Source organism: Empidonax traillii, unplaced genomic scaffold (assembly GCF_003031625.1).
Source record: "Empidonax traillii isolate 1590-97213 ecotype Southwest subspecies unplaced genomic scaffold, ASM303162v1 scaffold189:size1549363, whole genome shotgun sequence".
Classification (NCBI taxonomy): Eukaryota; Metazoa; Chordata; class Aves; order Passeriformes; family Tyrannidae; genus Empidonax; species Empidonax traillii.
The window spans coordinates 1,389,971-1,417,558 of NW_020955382.1; the positions used below are offsets into that span (position 1 = coordinate 1,389,971).

Sequence of the window (27,588 nt, forward strand, 5' to 3'; positions counted from 1 at the left end):
CAATTTCTCAAGTCTTTTGAAAGAATACTTTCTACAATACAGCTCTCAAAGCACAAAGATGTTATCTGTACTTCTCACTGAATGTAAAATATTTCATTTAGTGTATCAACTGGGCTGGTGAAAAACGTGGGTGTATGAAACAAACACTAGTCACCAACTCCCACATGCAAACTTACAGAAAGAAATATTACTGGCCAGATTAAGGTTTTTGTTGTTAAAGATGTCATCTCTGAGTGAAATGCCAAAGAAGAACCTTTTTTGTCAAGTTGCCAAACAAGAAGTCTGGAAAGTAAAATTCATTCAATAGTTATCAAAAATTACAGACACTCCAGAACTGATGCTAAAAATATAACCTGAAATGCAACTCACCCATCCACATTCCACAGTGGGTGTTAATTCCATTCTCAGCCCCACAGGGGACAATGACCTGACAGGTGGCAATGATTCTTCTCAGTTAAATGGTCTGGTAAACAAGTTAAAACTTGGAGAAAACATAGCTCCCAAACTGAACAGAGCTCGAAGCTCACTGCTTCTATTCCAGACCTGCACAAACACAGCTGAAAACACTTTTCCCCCAAGTTATCTGTTCAAGGCAATTGCCTCTCTGTCTACCAATTCTAGTTTCAACCTAAATGAAGATAGAACATATTAAGTTCCAAGCCAAAGCCTGAAATGAGCAAGAACCTGTTCAACCATCACTGTGCTAACTAAAATCCTGGAAAAAAAATTACGTGTTACCACTCAAACCACCCTTTTCCTCTCTGAGTTACACTACCTACACAAAGAAAACAGTGGGTCAGCAGTCAAAAAAGCTATTTACCTGGCAGATAGAGGTCACTCCGCTTTCAGAGGAGTCAGACCCACTAAGAATTCAGCAGGAAGCATGCTGACTAAGAACGTAAGACTGCAACTTTAAAAGAAGGACCTATACACTGGCATGAAGTAACAGCACTCCACAGATCTCACATACTAATAAACCAGCAAGTAGAATTAGGACATGAGCCCTTGGCATACCTTGGACTCTGAAAAACACTGCCTTTTTTTTTTTTCTTTTTGGATATAAACCACATTTCATCACCTTACCTTTCTCCAAGAGGAAACTCAAACATTTGTGTTTAGATAACATAGGCCTGTGGTATGAGACACACTATCAAACATGCCTGAGACTCCTGCCCTGCTCTGGAGTAGATCAAAACACAGTAGATCCTGTCTGTGCTGGCTCACACATTCATCAAGAGATCACAGAAAGTGTAAGCAGCAGGCTCAAGAGGAGGAAGGGGGGGATGCCTGGAATTCCAGAGTTTGTCTAGTCACGATGAAGCCCTACTTACCTGGAAATCTCTGAACATTTGGCTGCCGATGGGAAGTAGGGAATTAAATCCTTATTTTGATTTGCCTACAAGCAAAGGTTCTGCTTTACCTACGAAAGTGTCTGTATCTCAACCCAGGAGTTTTCTGACTTTTACCCTTGTGATTCTCCCCTCCAACCCACTGCAAGGGAGTGAGTGAGCAGCTGTGCTGAGCTGAGCTGCCTACTGGGGTAAGCCCACAACACAGGGACAGAAGTGTCATTTCCTGTGGCTTTACTACAACTACTGATGTTATGTGTGCCGTTCATAAATGGAACAATATATCTGAAATCAGTTTAAGACTCGGAAGCTATTGCCTCATGCTTTATGTATCACTCATGGAGGTAATGTCAGTCTCTTCCACTTCTATTGCCAAGTTCATCCATGTCTCCCCTGAACAAAAAAAAACACCTTTAGCCTTTCTAGAAGTGGCCACCTTTATTCTCACACAAGTCACCACTTTTCTCTCAGGTGTAAATCTCCTACCTGGATTGCCACGCCTTCCCAGAGTGACCTGCCCACCTGGATCCCTTACCACAGTATCTCTAAGTCTGTGCACAGATTTACTGCAAGCCTCCCTCCCTCCTCCTTGCTCCTCCCTCCAAAGCCATGCGGCCCAATTGCCTCCAGCACACAGAAATGGGAGAATAAAAGCGAATCCATTCCTCGACCCCTGCGGTCAGGAATGAGCTTTCACCCAGAGCTCTATGTTCCACCGGGTGATATGCACACAGGCATGCAGGAAACAGGCTGGCCTGATGCCACCACCTCGCGGAGGGGTGTGTGTTTCTGGGTCTCTCACCTTAAGGAAACTGCAAAATGCCAGAGGCAGGGATCATGGCTGCTCCGAGGCCTCAGCAACCACCAAACATTCTTTGGGTTTCTCCCTTTCCAGCTGTCTTTTCTGAAAGTGTCTAACTGGAATACAGAATTTAATTAGACAAACATAGAACCCTGGGGAGAAGGGATCTAAACCCATCCATGATCACTTCCATGTTCAGTCGTGACAGAGGTGGTGACAGCTGCAGCCAAGCAACAACTATGCTTTTTGTTACGTATTTAAATGTCCACTGCACAGGGACATATATACATTCCCTGTATATTTTCAGTCGGCTACTGGGCAGTATGGCATCAAAGTCACATACTTTCAATGAAACCAAAGTGCTGTCTACAACCAGCCAAGGAAAACTGTGTCTCTGCTCCATCCTCAGCTCTGCTCAGGTTGTAGGGGCCTGGACAGAGAAGCACATTGTGCACGTAACTTACGGAGCACCCCCGGAATATCAAAGCCCACACCTCCAAACCCGGTGCCCCTGCTGAACCCAAACGCACCAAACACTCTGAACAGGAGCCAGAGAGCTGATTAAATAAAGTTTATGTCCTCCATGGCACATGTACTATATTAGTGCTGTTCTAGAATATGTCAACACTTAATTTATCACATGCCAACTGATGCCCTGAGTTAACTAAAGAGTGCGGACAAAAGGAGAGGTGAAAGCATGATGTATTCACCAGGTTGTCACACTGCCAGTGGAAACCAAGTAGCAGATGCCTGCATCTGCTAAATTCACATTACTATTTCCTCCTCATTGTTATAGAGATATTAAGTCTGTGAAGTCAGCTACACAGGCCCTTTATATTTTTCCGCCCCTAAAAAAAAATAGTTGGAAGTATTTTGCAACAGATATTTGGTGAATCTAAATTTTTTTCATTTTATTACTAGTCTTTTACAATTTAATGTTACTTGATGAGTTTGTGTTAAAAGCCAGGTTCAAGGTTCAGTAATATGTAAAGTTTTAAAACCACCTTCAGAGAAGGAAGGAGAACCCTTTAGGAATGTCTTCCAAAATGCTTAACCATCTACCTGGGGGGACAAAAAAAAAATCAAACAAGTCACATCCACTTTGTGTCTCACCAGCCACACCTAGGAGACCACTCTGAACAACAGAGCAATGTTTAGTGTTTTGTTACTTGTTTAGCGTTTTTATTACCCCAACAATCTCCAATACTCACAGGGCTCAACTATCCACAACTAAGACATCGAGTAAATAAAAAAAATCAAACATCACTCAACTGCACCTTTGCTCAGCCTCACCAGTTGCCTTGATAACAGGCACTAGGTAGAACTAGATACCTTCACCAGAAAACACAGGGAATAAAGCATTATTCCTTCAGAACTAGAGCTACAAGTTTCTTCTTAAACCTTCCTCTGTCCAGGAAAAAAAGGGGAAGAATTTTATTTCTGTATGAAATCAGGAAACCCTACACTCTGGGGCTGTCCTGCAAACTTTATTTATTTTACTTACATCACTCAAACTCCATCAACCTTCTCCCACATCCTTAACTCTCCTCAGTACTGACTGCTAGGAAGTCACCTTTCAGAGTCATGTGCCAGAGATAAAGGCTTTTTCAGATAACACGTGGAAAAACAGTGACATTAAGTGATTTGTTGGATTACTGACAATAAAACTAACCTAAAAGCAGTCCCGGGGAGCACAGCAGGAGTTCAGTTGCTATTCAAAGGGAGGCATCAAACAAACGCCTGGGCACTTATCTAACAAGTTCACCTGAAATTCACTGGGAGACCAGTACATTTTCAGATTAATCATTCAACAGCTCTGTAACAAAAATAGTGTTCATGGATAATCTTCAATTACAAACACAATATACAGAGCATTTACTACATAACCAGAAAGTAATATAATCATTTCTGAAGCCTAAAAATATACTGAAGAGTATTTTTTACACCACTGAAATAAACAGGGGAAATTAAAAAAAAAAAAACACAAATCTGTTTTTCTTGAACAAAAGTTTTAATTAAAACTGACTAAAGGACACGGTGAGAATGCACTAGCATATGAAAGCATGGCAAATATTCCCCTTACCTTTTTTAACCCAAAAGACAAGAAAAAGTAATCTGAAACAAGTAAATGGTCATATTAAGTTACTTATTTCTGTTTAATTTTAACTGCTTGAAGCAGACAGCTGTTTCTAGCTCTGACACTGTAAATAAAGCACTGCTGAATACCAGTAAAAGACAAAAGGAATGGAGGCACAAGGAATACAGGACTGCTTAAACATTACGTTCCATTGGTTAGTGTTGCAAGCCAGTGAGAAGGACTACAAACTAGAATTAAAGACAAACAGAAAAACCAAATAGCTTGATACCAAATCCAGAAAAAAAAAATGTTTTGAAAACACAAAAGGAAAAGGTGCTTTGCAAAATACTGGTATCAGACCAGAAAAAAAAAAAAATTCCCAAAGCATTCATTTTGCCCCTAAATTCTCAAAAGGATGATCCAAAAGATGAATCATTAAAAAGAGACTCTATTTAACCTTAACAAGAATGGTCTTATGGTTTCAAGAAAGCTTTCAGTTAATATCACTCCTCAGTAGTATTTCTCAGAACTAACTCCAGTTTAATTAACTGTGTGTTGAGAAATATAGAAGCAGAGGTTCTCCTTTTGCTGCAGTAACGTTCTTCCTTACCCTGTATATTTTCAGTTGACTACTTAAAGAATTCCAGCAGAGCACAACTAGTACCAATGTGAGTCTAAAAGTTGACTCTGGGGAACTTCTGTGTCTCTAGTCAGTATAACTTCTTCAGTGCAATACCCCAACCAATTTAAAACAAAACTACCACGACTTGACTAAAACCACTAAGAGTTGAAAAATACTGCAAAGCTGGTTTGCACCTGATATTTCCTCTTCCTTAGGGAAATCAAACAACATAGATTCCAACTCTGAAATTGAAGCTCTTATCTTAAGGGTTACTAGTTCCCAAGTAACAATTCTGAGTCTGCTCTAATGAAAGAGAGGAACAGGCAAATTTCACAAGGGTTTGGGCATTTTGGTTGAACATAAGTGTTGTGTGAAATTTCTTATCTAGCATTCTGAACAATGCTGAAAGATACTTCTGTATTTTTCATCATTTCCTCCAGAGCTGGAGCTGGAAGAAGATGACAGAGTCTGAAGAGGTGGATCTCTGCCTCATGTAATATTTTGTTTGTCCAGCTTGGGGAAAGAATAAGAAAGACACCATTGAGACACACAATGTAGTCAAATTCAACTGTCCTGAAAGACTTGGTTTCTGAAAAAGACCTGAAAGCATCTTTTCCTCTATGAATATTAAAAGTGGGCAAGGGAATTAAAAAAAAAAAAAAAAAAAAGAGACACCAGGTTTTAGTATGCAAAAAAAAAAAAAGTAATGCAAACATTCTCTACACAACTGATCATGCAATTATTTCCAAAACTGGTCACAAAAAGAAGCAAATCATGAAATATGTAGTTAGGAGGACAACTTCATGCAGAATGGGTTTGTACAGTACATACCCAGATAGGATCTCTTGGGAGGTGCTTTGATTTCTTCATCCTTACTATCTGCGGCTACATAAAAATAATTGGGGGGGGGGGGGGGAAGAAAGGAAAGACAAACAGACTTTTATGATTAACTGCAACAGTGGTTATTTTAGTTACAGTTTAGTCAGTTAGCACACTTTACTTATTAAAAAATAATAACCAAACCATGTTAGAAATTTTAGTCCCCATGCTTTCTAGAAGGCTCCCACCCCAGGATGTTAAAAGATAGGGTTAAGCAGTAGGAAGTCCCAGAACAGCCTCAATGCACAACCCAACAACAATGCACCTAGGAGGGGAAAATAAAGACTTAAAAAACAATGCAACAAACAGTTTGATTCTTACTTGACACTATATAAACTCTTACTTTTCATGACCAGAGAAAACAAACTGTTATCTCAGCAACATTGAGTGTGCAGGTATGTATACATAAACAGGCTGAGACAATACAGTTGCCCTGCCTCCAGTGGAAAATGCTGTTCCAAAATACTTTCACAAAGCCCATCGTCAGGAATAAAACAGACCTCATCTGCACCCGTGCTGCATGCTAAACTTTCACTCTAACCCTCCTCTGCCAGTTGAAAACCACGTATTACACAAGAGTGTTTCCCAGTGCCAAAAACAGGGCTCTTCGAGGGATCAGAGTGCTATAATAAGATACAAGTTATAAAGCAGATTAGCAGTTGGAAGGAAGACAAAACTGGATGAATAATCAGAGGAAATCATCTTCATGTAAAAACACAAGAGCCCATGTTCTGCTTACAGAGCCTGGGCTGCAGTACAGTACAGAGAGACACACAAGGGCCTGTTTTTAAGAAATGCTGTCCACTAGTTCTCAGTATAGTTCATAAATTCAGGGGGCTCAAAATCTGTCACAATATCTTGGTGTGACTGAAGTCTTTGCTGAAGAGACGTGAAAAGAGAGAAAAGGTTCTTCGTAGAATGTCTGTCTGTCCATGAGTACAGAGAGACTGCTCTGCCAGCCAACATTCTCCAAACTGACCAGATGTTTGCAGCTGTGACCACCTTGCTTCAGCCACCTCTTGCTTCTCCAGCCAAAACACAGCCCATGCACATTTGGCTTTTCAATATTCAGCTCTTCAGCATGCCTGCGCCACCATGCCCCAGAAACAGAACACTAAATAAAAACAACAAAAAATCGCCACTGAACCCTGAATCTTTCTGCACTGAACAAAAAACGCAGTATACATACATACAGATGCACAGACACCAATTTAAAGGTTGGAAACAAATAAGGAAAGCTATTGTTACCACAAAAACGGTACCAGGAGATCTCCATTAAAGCAGTTAAAATGCAATTAAAGTGATGTTAAATACAGGACAAAAGATGAGGTATTTTTTCATGCCTGGTGATTTTTGTCTGAAGACTCCTTCTTGTAGCTTTCAAAGCGTTCATATGCAGGAGAGAGAACTATCCTGTCACTTGAAGTTTTAAAATCAAGTTGAGGGTATTTGTTGTTCTCGTATTTTGCTTGTTTGGGGTGTTGTTTTTTTCCCCAATGTGAACTGCTAAAAACAGGCTACACGGTCCAAGTTTAAAAAAAAATAATAAAACACTAGGATATATAAAGAGGACTTTCTCTATTTTGGATCAGTACTTGTACTAGAAGGATAAAGTTTAGGTATCCAAAACAAAAAATATCAGAGAAGGCAGCAGAAGCACAAGATGGGCTCCACCACTTACTTTTACTTTGCAACACTAGAAGTGTAGGGGGGAAATCCCATAATTGAGAAGTAACTGAGAGAAGGAAAAAAATTAGGAAAACTTGGATAATCTTTCTAAGTTCTCTGTAGAGAGCCTGATAAACAAGCAAACATTACTAGAAAGAGTCTAGGAAGACTGCATTTTTCATGCAAATGAAACCACAAGAATTTCGACTGAATGGCTTTATGCCTATATTTGAATTGCTATTGATATGTATTTTAACCCAGTAACACCACAAAACAGCTTAGAGAATACAGAACAAGCTTGTCAGGATTTGAAGAGACTGCTTCTGAATGCTCAAAGATAAGAAGTAGATTCCTTCTGAACTAGTTATTACTTAAGGGACCTTACTTGTGAGAATAATAAAAACAAGAGAAAAGGAAAGGCAACTCCCAGATCATTCAAAACATATTTCTGTGACTTGGAGGAGGTATCACATTTAACAGTCATTTAAGAAAACAACTAACTCCCACTGAAATATTCTTTCTAAATATTTTGGATTATTTTGCAGAAACACTTAAAGGGAAGATAGAAGTTAAAAAAGAAAAATGTTTGAAATTAAGGCCAGCCATGTGAGAAATAATACATTACATTATCATACAGAAATCGTGTACCTTCCCCTCAGGATTCTGCAAGGTTAATCAAAAACACTGACTTCAAACACAGCTTTTCATTGCCCCAGTAAGCTATGAGGAAAGAAAGTAAGTATACAAATTTATCAGCTTGCCTAAATCACCATAAAACTTAAGAGATAAGATTAGGTGTAGGACTAGAAGCACAGATCTCACTCCTACTGTGCTTGAAACACCATTCTGTCTAGCTTGAGAGGAGCTTTGTACACATCTATATTTTTACAGTGAGCCATAGTTGTCCTTACTAAAAATCAATCCCAGGCAAGAAAAATAATTTAACTGTTCTCAAAGTTTGTGGGACAATGCAAGCCTTTCGATGAAAACGAATAATTAAGGTCAACAAATAGGTAAAATCTGTCTCTCTAGCAAATTCCACATGACACTCTGAGTTCCTGCAAAAAGGATCAAATGACACAATGCAACCTTAAGGAGTTTCTATCATCTGACAAGGGAAAGACTGATTATCCTTTAGGAGACTGTATGCTCTTTGTCTTTCAGGGAGAGTTGTTTAAAGAGCGCTATAAACTAAACTGAAAAGCCTCCCCTTTTGTCCAAAGGTTACCGAAGCAGCCTGCTACAGTCTGTGTGCTTAAATGTGTTCCTCTCAGAAAGGGCAAACAGAGAAACCTCTCTGTCAACTCCACTAGCACAGACACCAAAGGAGAAAGAAAGCACACATGCCCCTCCCTTATGTTTCCTGGATTTTAACTGCTGCTAAATCTGGCTGAAAGTAGGTCTTAAGTAATTCATCCTGCCAGACTGACAAGCCCTGTGAACACAGCAGCTTGCTGTTTGGAAGCTGGAGTACAGCTCCTCCTCCACATGAATTCACTTACCTGAACAGTTTCACACTACAACACTTCCCAATGAGCAGGAATGGAAGTAGCTTCCTTAGCTATTAGATAAATTACCCTACTGCACAGCCAGTAGCTGCTGCCTTCTAATGATGGCTGTGGATATCTGGAATTGGATCAGACCCTCAGTTATTAGGGAGTGTGGAAGAGAACAGATGGAGAGCATAAATTAGACATCCAAAATGGCAAAACAACTGACAAAAAGCTGACAGTGTTAATTCTGTTCTTGTTGGTAATAAGCTGTTACATAAAATGCTGTAAGTCAAAGTCAACACAGAGAAACAAAAACCTACCCCTCTCACATTTCTTATCTGAGGGTTAGAAAACAGGTACTTTTCACAAAGCCCGAACATTGTATTAAATAAAGAATAATACTCTGGCCTGACTGAAATTATCAACGCCTAAAAATTAACAAATAACTAAAAAGAAAAAAAAAAACCCAGGAAAAAAGAAAATTCCCATAAATCCCAACTAATCCCACACTAAAACCCCAGGGTACACAAAACGAGACAGTTTTGCAACTATGATACGTCAGCACCTCCTCTTTTGACAGTCAGTAACTCAAATAAGTAGAAAATTAGTTTCGTACAAAGGCAAATGTTTGCAATAAATCGCAATAAAATAAATTTTCATATGATAATGTATAATCAGAACTATGAACTTGGTAAAAATTACAGCTAAAGAAAATAATTTCTTATTCCAGCCAAGATCTTAAAAAATAATCCAGGCTAGCAGAATGGCATAACAACCAGCTCTATATTCAGAGCATGACATGAAATATTAAGGAAATTTCTAGACTGAACCGAGACCCATCTGTACACACATTTACCTGGAAAAAAAAGATGTTTCAGAACAGGAGTTTAGAAAGCCCTGCACCACATTATCCAGAAGAGACCGGACTGCAATTCAGACAGAACTTTTGTACAAAATGCAGCGCACTGTACTTTCAAAAGCAGCTGTCCTGCAAAAGCCAGCTCCCGTCACTGACCTGCAAAAGAGCGGCGCTTTATGTTCAGCTCGTTGGACACTCGGACTTCGGTGCACAGCTTCAGCATCAGTAACATCGTAATGATCATGATAATGCTTTGCCACAAAAGAGGGGATTCAAAACGCCTTCCAAACCTAAAAAAAAAAAAAGAAAAGAAAAAGAAAAGAAAATACATAAAGCATTTAAGCATGTGGAAAGGGAAATGCTGCCAGCAACAGGTATGAAAGGCTGAGGAAGCCAAAGTCACCAGCCAAACCTGGATGCACATACAGTAGCTCAGAGCAGGAGCATCTGAGAACCTTATTTCAAGTGATCCTAGAGATTCTGAAGCCAAAACCTTAAGTCTTTGTTTCCAAAGCCAGCAGCAAACCTATTATTTTGAAAGGAGAACCACATTCATGAAGCGGTCAGGTCAGTTCAGAGAGACCAGAGGGTTATGCCACATTAAAACCAATTATGTGTTTTCTCCACATACACACTCAGTAGATTCCACATGGACTTCTGTGCAAAACTTACCTTTCTCAATTTATCAATTTTTAATGTGAAGGCATAAAGACAACAGCACTCTCCCTATAAAGAAATAAATACCTACAGCCCTGTCTGCCTCTAGACATCTGAGTGGAAAGACCAGGTCTGCAGAACACACCAATTATTTCATCGATATTTGTCTTATTTGGACCAAGATTGGCGGAAGTAAGGAAGTACAAATGATGTTTGATGGGGGCTTCTGAGCACTTCGTGCATCTTGTATTGTGGCCAGTCTTGACTGAAGAGCTTACTTTTATGTGATTGCACAAAATCCTGCCACAGGAAAATGAGAACCCTTGACTGAAGATCAGTGATGCCTCAAGCTCCTCTTGCTACATTAGCTGATGAAAGCTCAGCAATCCCCACCACATGCTCAATAAGTGCATTACTACAGTCACTCTCTGACCACATCACGCTGACTGAGTCCTAAGCCTCACAGGCACGGCAACTATTGCCCTCTTCTTCACAGATCAACAAAACATACGTGTAAGAAATGCATCTTCCCAAACACCAATCCCCAAAACGAGTCTTGCAGGCAACGCAACCCTTTAAACTAGATCACATATACAGGAAAACAAACAGCTGCCAGCTGCAGAGCCAACACGACATGGCCTACAACCACACTACCTGGGTAACAAGACTAGAGGGAACACCCGTGTTCAAGGACCACTGTTGGGTTCTTGAAGCTGTAAAAGTAAAGCCAGAACACTCATTTTGCTCTGGGTCATGGAGACAAACACCACTCCGAGCTGCTTACCCTACTTTGCATCGATATTAGGGCCTGTCGAAGCAATACTAATCCAGTTTACGACTCCTCAGGTCAGCCTGAGTCAGGAGCACTGTGAGATGTAAGCCCTGCAGGGAGAGCGTGCTATTCCATGCTCTGCTTACTTCCTGCCTTGCAGACATTATTCCTGTCTTTGCCTAAGCAGGACCTGGGAGAGGAGGAACATCAAAGTAATTAAAGTATATTATGAGAGAGAGATGAAGAGCCTCAGGATACTAGAACAGGCTTGCAGAAATGAACAGCTTTGAAGCCCTGGGGTGAGGGGGTCACCACTATTATTCTGCATTTTCACCCCATAACTACAATGCTGTGTCATCAAGTGAACAGTGACACTTTGAGTATACAGGGAGCTCAGACTTCATATGTCAGACTACACTGTTTACTTTGTTTGTAAAAACAAAAGAACTCTTTATTTCCTGTACTAGTCAAATGCACAAATAAAGGGAGGGAGGAGCTTACATTTTATCAGTACTTCCACAGCCTTAAAATGACTAATGCATGTTCAGGGTGGTGAAGACAAGAGAAGCGAACATTCAAGCCAGAGCAGAGACTAACTAGTCATTAAGAAAGCTACTTAATTCCATTGCTACGATTCAATCCTATTGCAATAATCCTGCTATTCCAGTCCTAGGCCTACTCAAAATAGCAAATGCCAACTGTGCAAAAGAAGCCTAAACTAGACCAAACACAAAAGATTCGCTTATAATTTTTTTCCTAAGACGTCTCTGAAAAGAAACTGACTGGTGTTGGTGCAAACAGATCACCATCGCCCTGCTTCCTCCTACACTCCTGGATGCTGTTTCAGCTTCCACCCGCTGGATGCTCTAGACTTTTCCTGCTCTTTGGGAAGTTACAGATTCTAGGCAACATGGAAAGCACACAGGATATTGCACACACCACCAGGGCCATGACAGACAGCCCACGGCAGCAGCACGGCAGCTGTCCTGAAAGACGTCCCACGGAATTACAGAATTTAATCAGCAGGAAGGACAAGGAACAAACTGGTTTTGCAACAGGATCTTTTCGTAGGAGTTTCTTCTTGACACGTAAACTTCCAAGACTTTATGGTAAACACCCCCAAATCAAGTTCTTCACTTGGGCATACAAAATTCCGCTTTACTTTCTGCACAGAAGAGGAATGCATTTTATCCCTGCTCTCCATCACTTACAAAAAAAGGAGGAGGAATTGAGTAATGCTTTTGCTCTCAATATCTAAGCAAGATTCCACCAGCAGGCCATACGTAAGGCAATCTTTCAAAGTTCTAGTCACTCTGTCAGCTTGATTTATAGCATCTTCCCACACTCACCACATGGTAAAAGCTGGCAAGATCCATTTTAGTAACAGAAGCCTTAAAAGGAGTTTCTCTTCTTCACAGAAAGTCCTACAAACAGACAGCACTGCCCCACTTTCTGAAGCCAAAGCAACACTGGACAGCAGAAACCTGATTCAGTAGTGGCACTGTAGGTGTTACAGCAACTCCACAGTTCTCATTTTTAACCTGACTGTCAGAACTTCTTCCCACAGTTTGTCTTAAGGCAACTATTTTGTGAGAACAACTGCAAAACTGGACGGTTTTATTTTCTGTTGTTTGGATTTCTGGGGCATTGCTGTATGAGGGTTAGGACAGTGGCCTGAAGAATTGCATCTTGAAACCTCTAGAAAGAATATTGTCTTCTTGGAAAATACACAAACCATATTATATTATGACATCCATTTTATGAAGTGCAAAACTGAAAAAAAAAATCCAGAAACTTCTGAGAACAGCAGGGAGCATAAGTACTTTTGGCTGCACTTACTCAAGACACAAATCAAAATGCCTACTGCAGTTCCTTTTCCTCTAGCTATTTATTCGGATTTTAATATTAAAAGAAATCATAATTTATCTCATCATGAGCTCAATTTTAAAAAAGAAAGGGTGAAGAGAGGGGGAAGAGACAGAGAACTCACAGTAAGTTTTTCTGCATCCTCCACCCCCAACTGATTATACAACTCTCACCCACCTTCTTGTTCCTGTTCTTGATCATGACAATGCAAAGCTACTCAGCTGGCAGACTGCAGGCCACATGAACCCAGAAGATGTGCCCATCTTGGTCACAACTGAGCTCATGTGCCACAAGGGCACTCTGAAGCCATCCCACAACCTCAGAAACTGCCCTGGGACAGCCCTAACAGATAATTAATCACTTCAAAGCTCAAGCATCAGGTTATCCCTTGAGCAAGAAAACAGAGCTAATTCAGAAAGTACAGCAAGACATACGCTAACAAAAATGTTAATGAAGAGTTTAATTAAAAATGCAGAGGGAAAAAAACTGCTATCAGATTTTTTTTTTTGGAGCAGGTCACGCAGTTTCACATGTACCAGAATTACAAAGGCACTGCCTCTCCCTCTCTGTCCAGAGCACAGACCTTCTCCAGACTGACCTTTCCAGAGAAGCAGTGACTATGGGGCTGGAGAAGACAGACAGAAGGAGCAGTACTGACAGTGGTGGAAGGACTAGAACAAAGGAACAGCTGATGCAATAATAAATCATGTCCAGCAGCTATACTGGTACCCCAAAATAAACATTGCTTCGACGTGTTACATAAAATTGTAACAACAGATTACCACTAAAAATAAAGTTAACTCGGTATCAAGTTTAGTACAGCACAAAATCTAATTTCACACTGGTAAGCAGACCCTGCTGTGTGATGCTCTAAGAACAAACGGTCTACTTATCAATTATTTTTTTTTTAATTTTTTTTTTTTTAAGAATCCTCTTTAAAAGGGCCCAAGACTTCATCAGGGTCAAACTTCTAGTTTCTTTTTCCTAAACAAAAGCCACGTATGCCTAAACAAAGTGAAGCAGAATCATGCCCATTGCTATACACACACACAGTTTTTATTCTCGCAGACCAGCCCTTTCCCAACGTTGTCACACAAAGTTCTGGCACGCAACTCGTTACTGGAACACAGTAAGGCCAAACAAACATAATTGAAAGCAAAAATGTCTCTTTTAAAATGACATTTTGAGACATCATGTAGAAGAGAAGCATGAAAAATTACTTAATGGGTAATGTGTTACTGTCATCACTGACAAGTTAACGTTCTTTGAGCACGCCCTGAAACTAAGGGATTAGATGCAAGAAGACAAGGAGGAGAGGCACTGCACTGAGACTTCTTGACTTGAAAAGACGGCTTACCATTGGAGACAGCCTAATTGGAGGAACCGAATTTTTTGTGAAAACAGGTAATTCAGAACAGGATTGTTATCCTTGATCTCAGCAGTACTTTGTTCATTGACTATTGTCGCAGTGCAATACACCCGCTGCAAGTCTATTGACATAAAACACGCCAGAAGATTAGGAAGTAAATACACTATTTGGAGGGGATATGAAAGGTCAAACTTCACCCACTGCAAAAGCAGATGTTAAAACAAAAAACAAAAAAAAAACCCTCTGAGATAAACAAGTACAGTTACAGGAACGTGTGGAATATGTCATTTCACAAACTGAAAACGAGGGAATTGCCCCCATAGCTGAGGTGAACAAGTAGAGACACAGGTGAAGGGGGGGACTGGATCTGTTCCAAGTGACAAAAACACAGACCAGCACTACCCAAAAGTGAAAATACAGATGCAACCTGGTATAAAAGGCAGGAACTGTCTGTTCTGTAAGCCTCAAATTCAATATACAAAATTCAGGGAAAATCTTGAAGTAACAACAGAATTGAATTATAAAAGTGTCTTTGAAGATAAAACTAAAACAAAGAAAAACCACAAACACCAGCCATCCTAAGAAATAATTAAGCCCTGAAAAGCAACTCTATAAAAACTTAAAAAGTGTAAGGCCTACCACTTTAAGTATTTATTTTTGGATCACACTGGTGGGGAAGTCAAGAAGCATGACTCTGGCTCAAATCATGTGCTTATTAACCAGGGGTAATGAAGAGAAACTAAACGCAATTGAAAACAGCAGCTACATGGCAGTAAAGTTTTCAGAAGTGAAACACGGATTAAGACTTGGTTTGCTGAAGAGAAGGAAATGCCAACTGGTAAAAAACCTATACACAGAACAGAGTTGCTTACAGGAACAGTTCTGTTCTGGCACCAGAATGGATTTAAATGACTTTATAAATTTAAAACAAAATAAACAAAAATCTTTTAATTCCCTCCAATTAATATTATATACACAACTAAAATAATTCTGCTGTTTGTTTTGTCATATTATCAAGAGATTGTATACCAAGTAACGCATCAGTCATAGGTGAAATTAACCAATTAACGCAAAAATTGAATTCCCAAGTTGCTCTATGGATGCATTTTAACCGTGTTCAGAGAAATCAGAGGCCCTTGCTCTTTTACCTTTCTTTAATCATCCATATGCCCAAGGATAACATCCAACCTCAGTGCTGCTTTCCTGACTTACTGGTGTTTATAATTAACTACCAGGGATGCCCAATTTTTTTAAGTAGACAAGCAAAATATTCTCTCTCAGGGAACATTTAATTATCATCACGCAAATACTCTTCTGTCTTTTAGTTTCTGCAAGCACAGGCATCAGTTCTTCATGGATTACAAAGCAGTATTTTGTAGCCAAAATAGAATCAGAGAATAACTGTTCTTAATTGCAGTAACTTCCCAGACCATTTAATCTTTGGTTTCCCATGTACATTGCCAGTGTTGTAGCATCTCTATTATTAGAAGTAATGAGGAAGATGTTAATAAAATGAATTAACAGAAATCATGCCCTAATAACATTTTCTTTGTCCAGCAGCACAAGAGCTAAATATGGAAACAGACTTGCTTTTAAATACTGAGACTGCTGTTGAAAACAAAAGGAATTTGCTTTGAAAGGCAGCCCACCTTTTGCCTGCTTATCCAAGAATTAATATTTTCATCTCTAGTTGTGCATGAGAGCTCTACAAGTGAACCCCCTCTGAAGCCAGCTGGCATCCCGGGAAAACGCAAGAACATATGGCAAATGTTCCAGTGACGTTAATGCCAACGAGACACTAGAATAAGCATGCGGGGACGGAGGCTTTCACTCTGAGAATGGAGCTGGAGGGGCAGCGAAAACGTACAATACAGTCAGCAAGAAAAAAGACCTGACTCAGCATAAACCTCTTTACCAACAAGTTAAAAAGTTACATCTTGGAAACCAGTGCACTGATAATCAGATTCGGCAAGGGGAACAGACCATGCTTCCGAGCCCAATTCATTCCACTTAAATCAGACTCACGAACTGATGGCAAGACAGTATTTTGATCTTCAACAAAGGGGGGAAACTATGTAAAACACATTATTTCCCAAACATTCCAGTCAAAGCTTTACACCTAGCAAGTAAGCGTGAATCTTTAGAACCGTGCAGACACATCACCAGCTTACCAGAACAGTATCCGCAGAATGTTGGCGACCAGCAGCACCAGGCAGACGTAGGTGGAGAAGCCCTCTGCGTTCTGTGTCCGGCGGATGTCCCGGTACTGGGGGATGTAGGGCACCACGCCGCCGAACACCATGGCCCCCGCGGCGCCCCACGACACCAGCTGCTGCATGGGCACCAGCAGCCACTCCAGGCCGCCCGGCTCCATGCCGGGGGGGCGCGGGGAGGCGCTCAGGCTGAGGGATGCCCCGCCGCAGCTCTCCGGCCGGGGCCGGCTCTAGCCGCGGGCGGGCTCCTGGCCGGGATGCGGCACCATGGCTGAGCCCTTTCCCGCAGCGCCCGGACCTGGGGAAAGGAATGGCGCGTCAGCCTGCCTCTGCCAGGGGCTGCTCCGGCCGCTCTCAGCCGGGACCGCCGCCCTGCCGCGGGCGGGTCGGGGCCGCCTCCGCCCACCGCCCCAGCCTGGCTCTGCCACGGCAGCCAGCGCCGAGGAGACCCGCCAGCGAGGAGACCCGGGGAGGGCACGGACACACGGCGCCGCCGCCACCCCCGCCCGGCCGGTTCTCCGAGGGGGCTTCCCCGCCTCCATCACCCAGCCGCGCGCTCCCCGCCCCGCGCATCCCGAGCCGCGCGAACACGCGTGTCCGTCCGTCCGTCCTTCCACCCATCCATCCATCCATCCACTCCCCCATCCATCCACCCCGTACCTGCTGCCGCTGCCCCGTCCGCCGCCTCCATCCCCCCGGCGCTCGGCGGGCGGGCAGAGCCAGCCCCGGGCGGCCCGTGACGCCACCGCGACCGCCCGCGCCGCCGCCAATGAGCGCCGGGGCCGCCCCTTCCTCCGCCGGCGAGCGGCGGCGGTCGCGGCCCTGGAGCAGCGCTCTCCCTCCTCCCTTTCCTCCCCGGGGCACCGCTGCCTGGCCCCCGCACCCGGGCGGCCCCCGCACACGCACCGGGGCAGGGCGGGGGTGCCGGGCTCACTCCCCCGGCCGCACCTGGGCGCCCTCCCCTCCCCTCCCTTCCCCTCCCCTCGGCGGGCCCCGCTGAGCCGCCGCCCCGGATCCTGCTCCCCTGTCTCCGGCTTCTTCCTTCTACCCAGGAGTTACGGAAAACTCCGCCACGCCTCACGGACAAAGGGGCAATGGCTCTAAACTGAGAGATTTAGATTCTATATTATCCAGAAATTCTTTACTGTGAGGATGGTGAGGTTGCTGAGAGAAGCTGTGGATGACCCACCCCTGAAGTTATTCAAGGCCAGGTTGGACAGGGCTCTGTGCTACCTGCTCTGCTGTAGGGTGTCCTTCCCCATGACAGGGACGGGGAGAGGGGTGTGGAACTAGATGATCTTCAAGGCCCCTTCCAACCCAAACCATTCTGTGGTTCCATTATGATTCTGTGATTTCCATGACTCTCAGAACCGTAGTCACTACTTACCTACACACAATTCAACTAACCAGCACATCTGTACCAGAGAGGGGGTTTTCCCACAGTGGTATGGAAAAAGGGTGGTGGGGGAGGGAAAACATTGCATCTTCTACCCAAAGTGATTGGTGCGTCTGTACTGCTGGTTGCAGTGGGCCACCTGCGCACATGTTGCAAGGAGATGGACACTGCATCACTGAGGTGACGGCAAACCTCAGTCACACTTAAAAGGATGGATCATCCACTGTGCCTCCAAGTGGCTGCACAGCTGTCCTCAAAGCTTGTTCTCTGGGTTCCCCATAATACTTTCATAGACTGCTACCTTTTAAGTACCCCTGCTTCTCATCCAGTAGGTGGGAAATGAGATGGGGTTTCCCACACATGTGTGACGCATTATTTTGTGTCCTGTAGCAGCAACTGCAAATGTTTGTTGTGAGGCTTCAGTGGGGAAAAGGAGACGCATTAAAACTAGAAGTGTCTGTTTCAGGGCTCTTGGAAGGCTTTTGTTTACTTCCTGCATAGCAGCACCTTGCTCAACTGCAACCATTTCTGCCACCAGGCAAGTTCTTGCAGCATACATGCAGCACATGAACCTGCACATTACTGCAGAGAGTATTTGTCAAAGACCATTCTTGGGGTACTATCACACAAACATCCAAAACACTCTCCAACATAGAGGAGGTAACCAGTGATAACATTAGGAGTCACCTTTCCTACAGGGAAGCAGTAGCTCTGCTACTCAAACAAAGCTGTTAAGCCTAATCAATAACAAACTACATATGGCATTAGATTCTAAAGTGTCAACTGGAAACAGACAATCACTTTAACTTAGGTTGTTCACCCTTACTTGAAACAGTAAGGATAAAAACTCTGAATTACAGCATGTTGCTGTGTGAAAATAATTCAGTTTTGGTCACTAAAAAAAATGTCCTGGTTGTTCAGTAGTCAATCCGTGGACATAAGGTAAACTGACCAGACGCTGGGTAGGGGGAGGAATGACAAGTTGGCTCAAACTCCTCAAGATGAGCAGCTGCACAAAATCTTGCACCAGGATCAGGGAGGGCCCCTTCAGGTCCCAGGATATTGTAAGCAGCCAGGGGCAATTTTCTTTGGCAGTGGTGCCATCCCGAGGTGCTTGCTGATTCCGGTATAGCATCCTACCCAGCACACACAACATCCAACCACAGCAGACCCAGCAAGCCTCCAGTAGGAGAGTGCCCTGGAGGAGCTTTATCTAAAGCTTGGGTGATAACAGGTGTTTGAAGAGAGTCTTGCTTCATCAAGACTCAAGTTTAGCAACCTGCAGGTCACATGAGAATGCTCAGCCTTGTGAGGCTTCATACCAAACTAGATTTCTTTATCTGGTAGATAGTGACTGAGAGGGAGCTAAGAAGGACTGCTTTCTTGGTATAAAAGCAGAGACTATTGTAGAAACAGTACTTCTTCACTGCCAGACAGCAATCCTGTTTCCAAATGAGGAGAAAAAGAACAGGTGCATTTATTTTTCCACACTGACTGGCAAAATTCCACAATCGAAAAAAAAAAAAATCTCTATTCACTAAAACTACATCACCCATTCAGACAACAGAAGCAGACAAAGTTTCATACCAGGTCTTTGAAGACTAATATTAACCTATTTAAGACAACTGCTGTAGGAGAATTGAAACTGAGTATGTGAGCAGCTCTAGTCACCTAATTATGAAATAGCTTCTATCAGTTAACATTCTGGTGACAAACGAATCCCCAAACCTCCAAACATAACAAGAACTTATATTTATTCCAGATTAGGAAATCTGATAAAAAAAATGTTCCTATACTATCTTTGAATACAGTTTAAGCAAGCTGAAAGTGGTGAACAGACATGCCATGTTTACAAAGGGATTTTAACATTGGTAGAGGTGGTTAAAATTATTACATAAGGTTTAGTTTTGCAAACAGGTCCACTGACTTAAAAGAGTAAGCAAAGCACCATTTCTACAGTTGACTCCAGATGGCCATATTCCTAGCAGGACAAAAGGCAAACAGGATTCAGGAATCGACCACCCAAGTTGGACCAGTTTCAGGGCAAGATTTAGCTGCCTCTGCAGTTTTTTTTTACAGGAGGAGGAGGAGGACGGCTGTTGGTGCTTCACTTGTAGTTACTGCAATAGCAAAAATAGCAGATTGCTGCAATTGTCCTAACCAGTCTGTTGTTCTGTCAATTGATTTTGAAAGATGAACATTAAAATTATTTTGTAGTCTGCATTACAGGAATGCTGTTGCACTGAAGCAAGCATAGCAGGTCCCTACAAGATGTCAGCTCAAGTGCAGATAAGCTCTAAGTCACTACGTGAACACGTTGCACAATAAGTGTTTTCATAAGGATTATGGGAATTCCTACAGTAGCCAAATATCCTTCAATCATCACATTATATCTCATTCTACAACTACAGCCATGGGGAGATTAAAAAGAAATATTCACTGCACTGTTCATAAAACAAGTAAATGGGTCTTAAGTGCCTTGAAACTGGCCATTCCTACCGTGATGCATTATCACTAAATCAGCTGTCCTCATCTCTCCATTTTTTTGATTTTCTACAGCAACCCTAATGCAACTGCTGGCAGAAGCTACCTCCTGACCCCTTCTAACACTGATAAGCCTCTGTTTTGGTAACTGATAGACAGAATCAAGCTAGCATTAATAAGAGATACTGTTTTATTGCACATCTTAACCACTTTTTATTTCTCCTTCTGTGCTGGTCTTTGTAAGCAGAGCAGTGAATATAAACAGTGATGTGGAACACCCACCAGCATGCAAAGGAACAACCTCTCCACTTCCAAGGAGAACCTCTGACAAACGGGCCCAACCTACAAGCTCATCTCTGGGCAGTAGTGACATGCCTTGCACTGGGGAGCAGGAACCAGGGCTGTGCAGGCTAAGATGGTTCGAGTCCTTTCTGTACTTGGACTGCTACCATCTCTACAGATAAATGGAGAAAAAGCCCTAAAGCAAACATGCCAGAGCAGAAATCAACCTGACAGCTGGCAGAGATGCACGAACCCCTCTGCAAACCATTACAGCTTTGAAACAATGAGCAAAGTTCAGGTGAGTGGAGAAATAAACAAACAGCAGTCCCAGTTCACCTTCTTACCTGTGTAATATGTATTACTGCTTAACCCACAGCCTGCTCTTCTGTCAGACAGGTCCAGCTGATGCCTTTGGCATGTCCCATGGCCTCAGCAGCTGCTTGCAGAAGAGGAGCCAACAGGCAGCTCCTTCTCAGCACCAGTCACGGAACCAACCTGCGTATCCTTTCCCAGCAGCGAAGCCAAAAGTGCTCACCTCAACATCCTTTAGGAGTGGAGTTGTTTTCTCTTAAGAAAATATGTAATAGCTCAAAGGACCAGAAGCGAGGAACATCTCCACAGATGGGATCTGCACAGTGTGCCATGGGAAAACACCATGTAGGCTCCATTCACTGCTGAACCAATGCATCATGCTCGGCGTCAGAAGGGACACAAGATCTATTCACAATCTAGATTCCTCTTTTTATTCTATCTTATTAAAACGCCTACTTTATTAAGCCATTTCTTGTTGGACCCTACTTGACGCAATATAGAAAGAGCCCTGCAGCATCTCCCTCTCTCTCTCAAAATACTTATAATTACAGGATCAGTGTGTCCAGCAAGAAGTGGCTGATACTGGAGAGTGAGATGGGAAAGAGGGAGTGTGGTGGGATGACCCCAGGCACCAGTGAAGCCCCACCACCACCACTTGCTCACTCGCTCTTCCCAGCAGGATGAAGGAGGTAATCAGGAGGGTGAAACCATAGGAAAAACACTCACGGATTGACATAAAAGTCTAATGGAGAATAGAAAGAATAAAAGTAAGTGATGCAAAGAAATCACTCATCAACTCCCACTTACAGGCTGATGCCCAGCCAGTCTCTGAGCAACAGCTACTTTGGAAGAAACTTCCTGCCCCCGCCCTGGTTTTATTGCTGAGCGTGATGCTACGTGGTCCAACATGTCCCTTTGGTCAGCTGGGGTCAGCTGTCCTGGCTGTTTCCCCTCTCACCCTCTCACCCACCCCCAGCCCATTTGCTAGGGTGGGGGCAAGGTGAGAAACAGAGATGGCCCTGACATTGTGCAAGTACTGCCCAGTGACAGCTAAACCACTGGTGTGCTGCCAACACTCTTTTGGTCACAAATCAAACACAGCACCATAGAGGCTGCTATGGAGAAAGTTAACTTCATCCCAGTCAGAGCCAACACAGGGCGTGAAACACAATTTGGGAAATGCTTTAACTGGCTGCATCTCTGAAGAACAAGTGAGGGTGCAAATGCAGTGTCTAAAGTTTCACAAGAACTATCCCTAGCCTGCTCTGACTCATTTTCTCTTCCTCTTGATGAAGCTGTGGAGTAGCTTGGATACAGAGAGAGAGAAGAAAAATGATGGAGAAACTATAGTTTCATCATGATTCAAAATACCAACACATGACCTGGAGTCAGTAGCATTTCAGCACCCAAGCTATTTTTTCTTTCTCTGTTCTAGGACAAGGACAAAGTGCTTCTGCTGGCATTTACACACCGTAACACAGTAACAACGGTTTGTTTCTGTTGAGATAAAAGCTCAGCATCTCTGGTACACAGAAGAACATCTTCTACACATAAGGACAGAACAAAACGAAATTTATGCTGCCCTTACCAGGAGCAAAGAGTGCAGAAGGGAGAAAAAAACCCCTAAAGACGGACATTACTGCATGAGTAACACTTGAGTTCAAGACCACAATGGCCACTGTCAGTCCAGGTTTCAATCCTAACAGCATATTTGCAACAGTTCTTTGTTTCAGATGAGAAAGGGGAAGTTTTTCTCCCAACAACAACAAAAAGCCAAATAATCAGATTTCTACACCCTTTGCTTTTTTTATTACCCAAACCCTGCTGTTAGAGCACGTGTTCTACACTTGATATTCCCCAGTGTTATTCTCCATATTCTTCCAAATCCACCCACGTTTTATGCAACCATATGAAGTCCTTTCCAACAATTTGAGGTGAATTTAAACTGCCTGTACCAGTTATCTTCTCTGGGAAAAATTATCTCTGAAGCTGTAAGGAAATATGACCATAGCTGCAAGTCTGCTTACAGGAAACACTACCCATGGTACTTTACAGCTTCTGGAAAAGCAAAACGTGCATCTTCAAATGAAACCTTCCCTCCTCTGCCCAGCTTCCAGCCTCTTCAACACAGGCTCTTTTTACAAAATATTTTTGAAAAATACTATTTCCGTCACATACCCCACCACGTGCCACGTTTAATCTCCGTGTACAAGCGCTCATTGTGCACCTGGAAGAGAGCCACACCAGGCTGTGGGATCTGAAAACCTGAGGTCAGCTCACTGTTCTTGTATTGCAGAGCCTTGCCTGTTACACACTGTATTTTCCTCGAGAAAGCTCCTGTGTGCACACGTAAGGAGCAAGGCCGCGTGGTGATTTGAACACAGGCTCCACATGCAGCATCCAGAATGCCAGCAGTGGGCCACCACGACAGAGAAACAGACCCCCACTCCCTTTTCCACCAGGGACAAACACCTCCAGCTCTCTCCTGCAGCCTTTCAGGAGGTGAACTGCTCGGTGAATGCTCCTCCACCCTCACTGTCCAAAGACAATGGAACAAGGCTGGAGCAGAAAGCAGCATTAGAAGCGTCATCTCTTACCAGCCATGTCTGGGAAACATAGCTAGAGATTTCTGGATCACCATGTAATAATTCAGTCAACAACAACAGCAGCAGCTAGGCAGGTGATTTCACACAGTCAAGAATTACTCAAAACCAGCCTCTGTAGTCACCTTTCTGCTGCTCCTACATTTATCCCCTCTCCTCTCCTCACTTAAGAGGGAAAACTATACCCTGTTTTCTGTTACAGCTACATGATGCCCATAGTACACACTGAACTTCTGACAAAGATTATCCTTAACCTTGCCAGTTTTCTTTAGAGAGAAACTTGCAGAAAAATTTCTCAGTAAGGGGATTTGTGAGCGGCAGTCCAAAAACCGAACACTTTTGTTAAAAGCAGAACACCTTCATCAGGGATCAGGTTTCTCAATTGCTAGAATTGCCCTTTTCTCTTCAATGATACAGAACCTGAAATTTGAGCCCCGAGCAAACATCCAAGCTTTTAATATTCACCCCAAATGACTTGTCTTTCAAAGGAGCACCAGAGTTGTCTGACACCACTGACTCGAATGCCTTTTTCTCTGCCTGAGGCATTTGCACTTCACTCACCACATCTTTCCACGCTTTTAAATAACAACAACTTGTTACTTCTATTGATGTTACCATACGAAAGAAAAGGGATGTCTTCACCAGGAAGTATTCCAGTGGAACAAGCTCCCAGTGAAGTGCATCATACTGAATCAAGAGATCAGGTAAATGTTGGTAATTTGCTGCAAGAACCACCAGCACCATTTAGGATTTCAGAATATAAAAGCTGATGACCTAGCAAAGCCAGACAGGTTTTTTTGCACATTGTGTCCCTCTGAATCACAACTGTGAAGTGACACAAGAGAAGCTACCTGAGTGAGAGTGATGACTCAAAGACCCAGCCCTACAATTTGTTAGCAGAAACACCACGACTGTGGTGCAAGAACTAGCTTGTACTTTTCTCTGCAGAGGAAACTTTTACAACTGACCACGCCTCTGCCAGGAATCAAAAAAAAAAAAAAAAAGGCAAAAATTTGCAGTGCAATTTGCATCCTGCCTTCTGATCTACAGCCAAATAAGCTGCCATCATGGTTCAGAAACACTTCCCTTCTTGTCTCCTTCCAGGACTAAATTTCCTGTTTTCTTTCGTAACACACATGTAATATTAGGCTTCTCTTTGAGGCATCCTTTCTCTATCCTCACCTCCGTTTCAAAGCAACCCCGAGCCAGACATGCTTGGAGTATGTGACCAGAGGATGCCCAACCTCGGTGTATAAAACCTAATTTGTCAGCAAAGAGGAGGGGGAGGGATTTTATGTAACTTCCAAACAACAAGAGTGATGCATTTCTACAAAGCAATTCTTTTATCGCTCCACACCACAGGCTTTTACAGCTGGCATCATCTAGTAAGTGGCATTGAACTTGGAGCTTAGGACTACAAATGTTTAAATATGCTTTTATTTCCTGTCCTGCTACCCTGACTTCTTGTTCCAGCAGCGGAGGGATTGGAATTTCCCTCGGAAAGAGCGAGAGAAACATACTTTGGATACCATTTCAGTACACACCGAAAAGAGTTCACAGCACAGGCCTGCAATTCTGAAATAGGATGGAAGCAGATGGCGCCCCAGCCTCTAGGTCACCCTATTTTTTATTTTTACTTCATGTGCTTCATACCAAGAAGACGTATTTAAACTGAAAGTGACTAAAGTCTAGGGTTTTTACTGAAAGAAAGTAGTACAGAGCATGGAAAAAGAATTTCTGTTGTCAAATCTGTTTTGCTCCTTTCTCAAACCCCCTCAATACCTGCTTTTGTATTCATTGGCAAAATGAACTTCTTGCTATCCTTTTAGTAAATTAGGTATTCTTTACTTATTGCAGCACATACTCTTATGAGCACTGGTAGTGCTGCTGGCTGACTGGTTCTCAGCTAGCCCTTTGCTTTTGAAACAACACAAAAAAGTTTTTGCTCAGCTTCCCTTAGCCCGTGTGTGCATGTCTAACACAGATTGCTGCTTTTAAAATATGGCTCATCTTACATTTCCAGATTTCAGACCCTGGAAATGTGTGCAACAGCCCAGCTCTGAACTACCAAGCCCTCTGAGGAGGAAGAGGCTAGAGTACAGCAGAGCAAAACCAAGCACACTAGTTCTAAGTAAATTAATTGTTAAGCAGTCTATTTGGCCCTGCCATTTGTCTCCTCTATTCTTAGGCTTTCTGAACTTCAGAACTTTCCCACAGCCGTTTTCAGCTTTACAGACACTTCCATTTTTATTTCATAAACCCAGCTGTGCACTATTGGTCTAATTCAGCTCAAAATCTGAAGTAGGAGGGATATTCAAATCAGCCACCGAGCCCACGAAATAAAAGAACCAGACCTCTGCAAAAGGAAACGCATGTTGAAATATTTCCCTCAGTCTCTAACACTTTTAATTGTCCGTCCTCCATTGCTATGCCACCTGGGTACTATAATTTTGCTCTGACCCCACGGACCTGCCTCACAAAAACAAGGAGCTAATTACAGAAGGCCTTTATAAAATCATGCTTGTTTTCAGTTGAACTATAACCTGGCCATCGCTAAAATGCGGCTCTACAAGGATTTAGTGGAATTCCTGCGAATTGGTTGGATGTGTTATGCTTGCTCCTTTGCATTTCCAGCTGGCTCTTTATCCCTGCAAGCTCTTCACCTCAAATGGGACTCTACGGCTTTGTTCAAGATAACTAAACATAAGCAGACAGAGCCACTTCGACTGCCTCTGGGGGAACATACTGCTGCCTAAGAAGGAAGCTTTTGTAGCTGTTTTGGAAGGAGGGAAAACCAGGAAGACTATGGCTGTTATCAGAAGTAGAAATGAAAAAATAGTACAGCTACTACCCAGCCCTTAGGGAAAGAAGATTTATTACCAACGAATAATCAGGTAAGAAGCAACAACTGTTTCTTATTACTTATGCAACAGAACAAAAAAGCTATGTGGTTGCAGCTAATGGCTACGTGCAAAAGCCAAGCATATCTATATGCGTAATATTGTTCAAATTGTTTTATCTAGAGGCTTTCTAGAGCAGTAATGCTGCTAGAGCACTCAAGCTCTGCAAAACTTGCTTGATTTTTCTTTCTACAACAATAAAGGCAAAGAGGAGAACCTGCAAGAGTGGGGAGGTAAGGATGTAGAGAGGAGAAGCCACAATTATGGGAAGCACACAGCAATGCGGAGGATGGCTTTGATGCCAGAATTTCACCTCAGAGATTTAACACACCCTCTCAAATGAGGTGGGGAAGTTCAGGAAGGAAGACAATTAAGTTTATTAAGAAAGATTCTAAGTGGTAGGCTTACAAGAGATAATCTTTCCAGCAACTGAGGTCACTCCTAACTCAGAAGATTTCTGTGGATGAAGGCACATGTTTGGCATATCTATAAAGTAATCGACTAAGGAAATCTGTTGCCCAACAGTGATATGCTCCTAACCACACAGGCACAGTAAATGGAAAACCTCTTCATTTACATCAGGCAACAGTTCCAGCACTGAGGTCATCTACATAAACAACACACCTCTGCAAGAGATGCACCAGGAGATTTTTATGCTGTGCAGCCCGAAAGTGCAGGGATGACCTACATGCTGTAAGAGGGGATTCTCGCCCATGCCTTCGCTGTTGTCTCTCGCTCGACAGTGGAGGGACTTCAAAGAACTTCAACCACCACGGTATTTTTACCGTATTTACTCCGTATTACAAGACCAGTTACACGGGGAAAAGGAGGCAAACCTTATGAAAAGGAAAACAAAACAAAACAAAAACACCAAAAGAAAAACCCCACCAGATCTATGAAATCGTAAGGCCCGCGTAGACCAAACCTCGCCGTCCTTACTCGGTTAGTGCCGTGCGGAATTCCGGCCTTTAAGGATTCCCCGGCT

General features: G+C 42.8%; 1 protein-coding gene across 4 annotated transcripts in view; it reads right to left on the minus strand.

Moving 5' to 3' along the window:
- Positions 1-27,560, minus strand: part of PQLC1 (PQ loop repeat containing 1) — a 65,026-nt gene extending 37,466 nt beyond the window's left edge. For 2 of the 4 annotated variants that reach the window (XM_027886538.1, XM_027886540.1), the window contains exons 1-3: positions 16,585-16,924; positions 9,906-10,039; positions 5,682-5,735 (exon numbers count right to left, since the gene is read on the minus strand). In XM_027886538.1, the coding sequence (XP_027742339.1) occupies positions 5,682-5,735; positions 9,906-10,039; positions 16,585-16,787 (391 nt within the window). In that variant the 5' untranslated portion in view covers positions 16,788-16,924. Of the gene's footprint in view, positions 1-4,919; positions 5,469-5,681; positions 5,736-9,905; positions 10,040-16,584; positions 16,925-27,542 lie in introns of those variants that run through there. The other 2 variants (XM_027886541.1, XM_027886539.1) reach the window with 2 other exon arrangements.
- Positions 27,561-27,588: the final 28 nt, after the last annotated feature.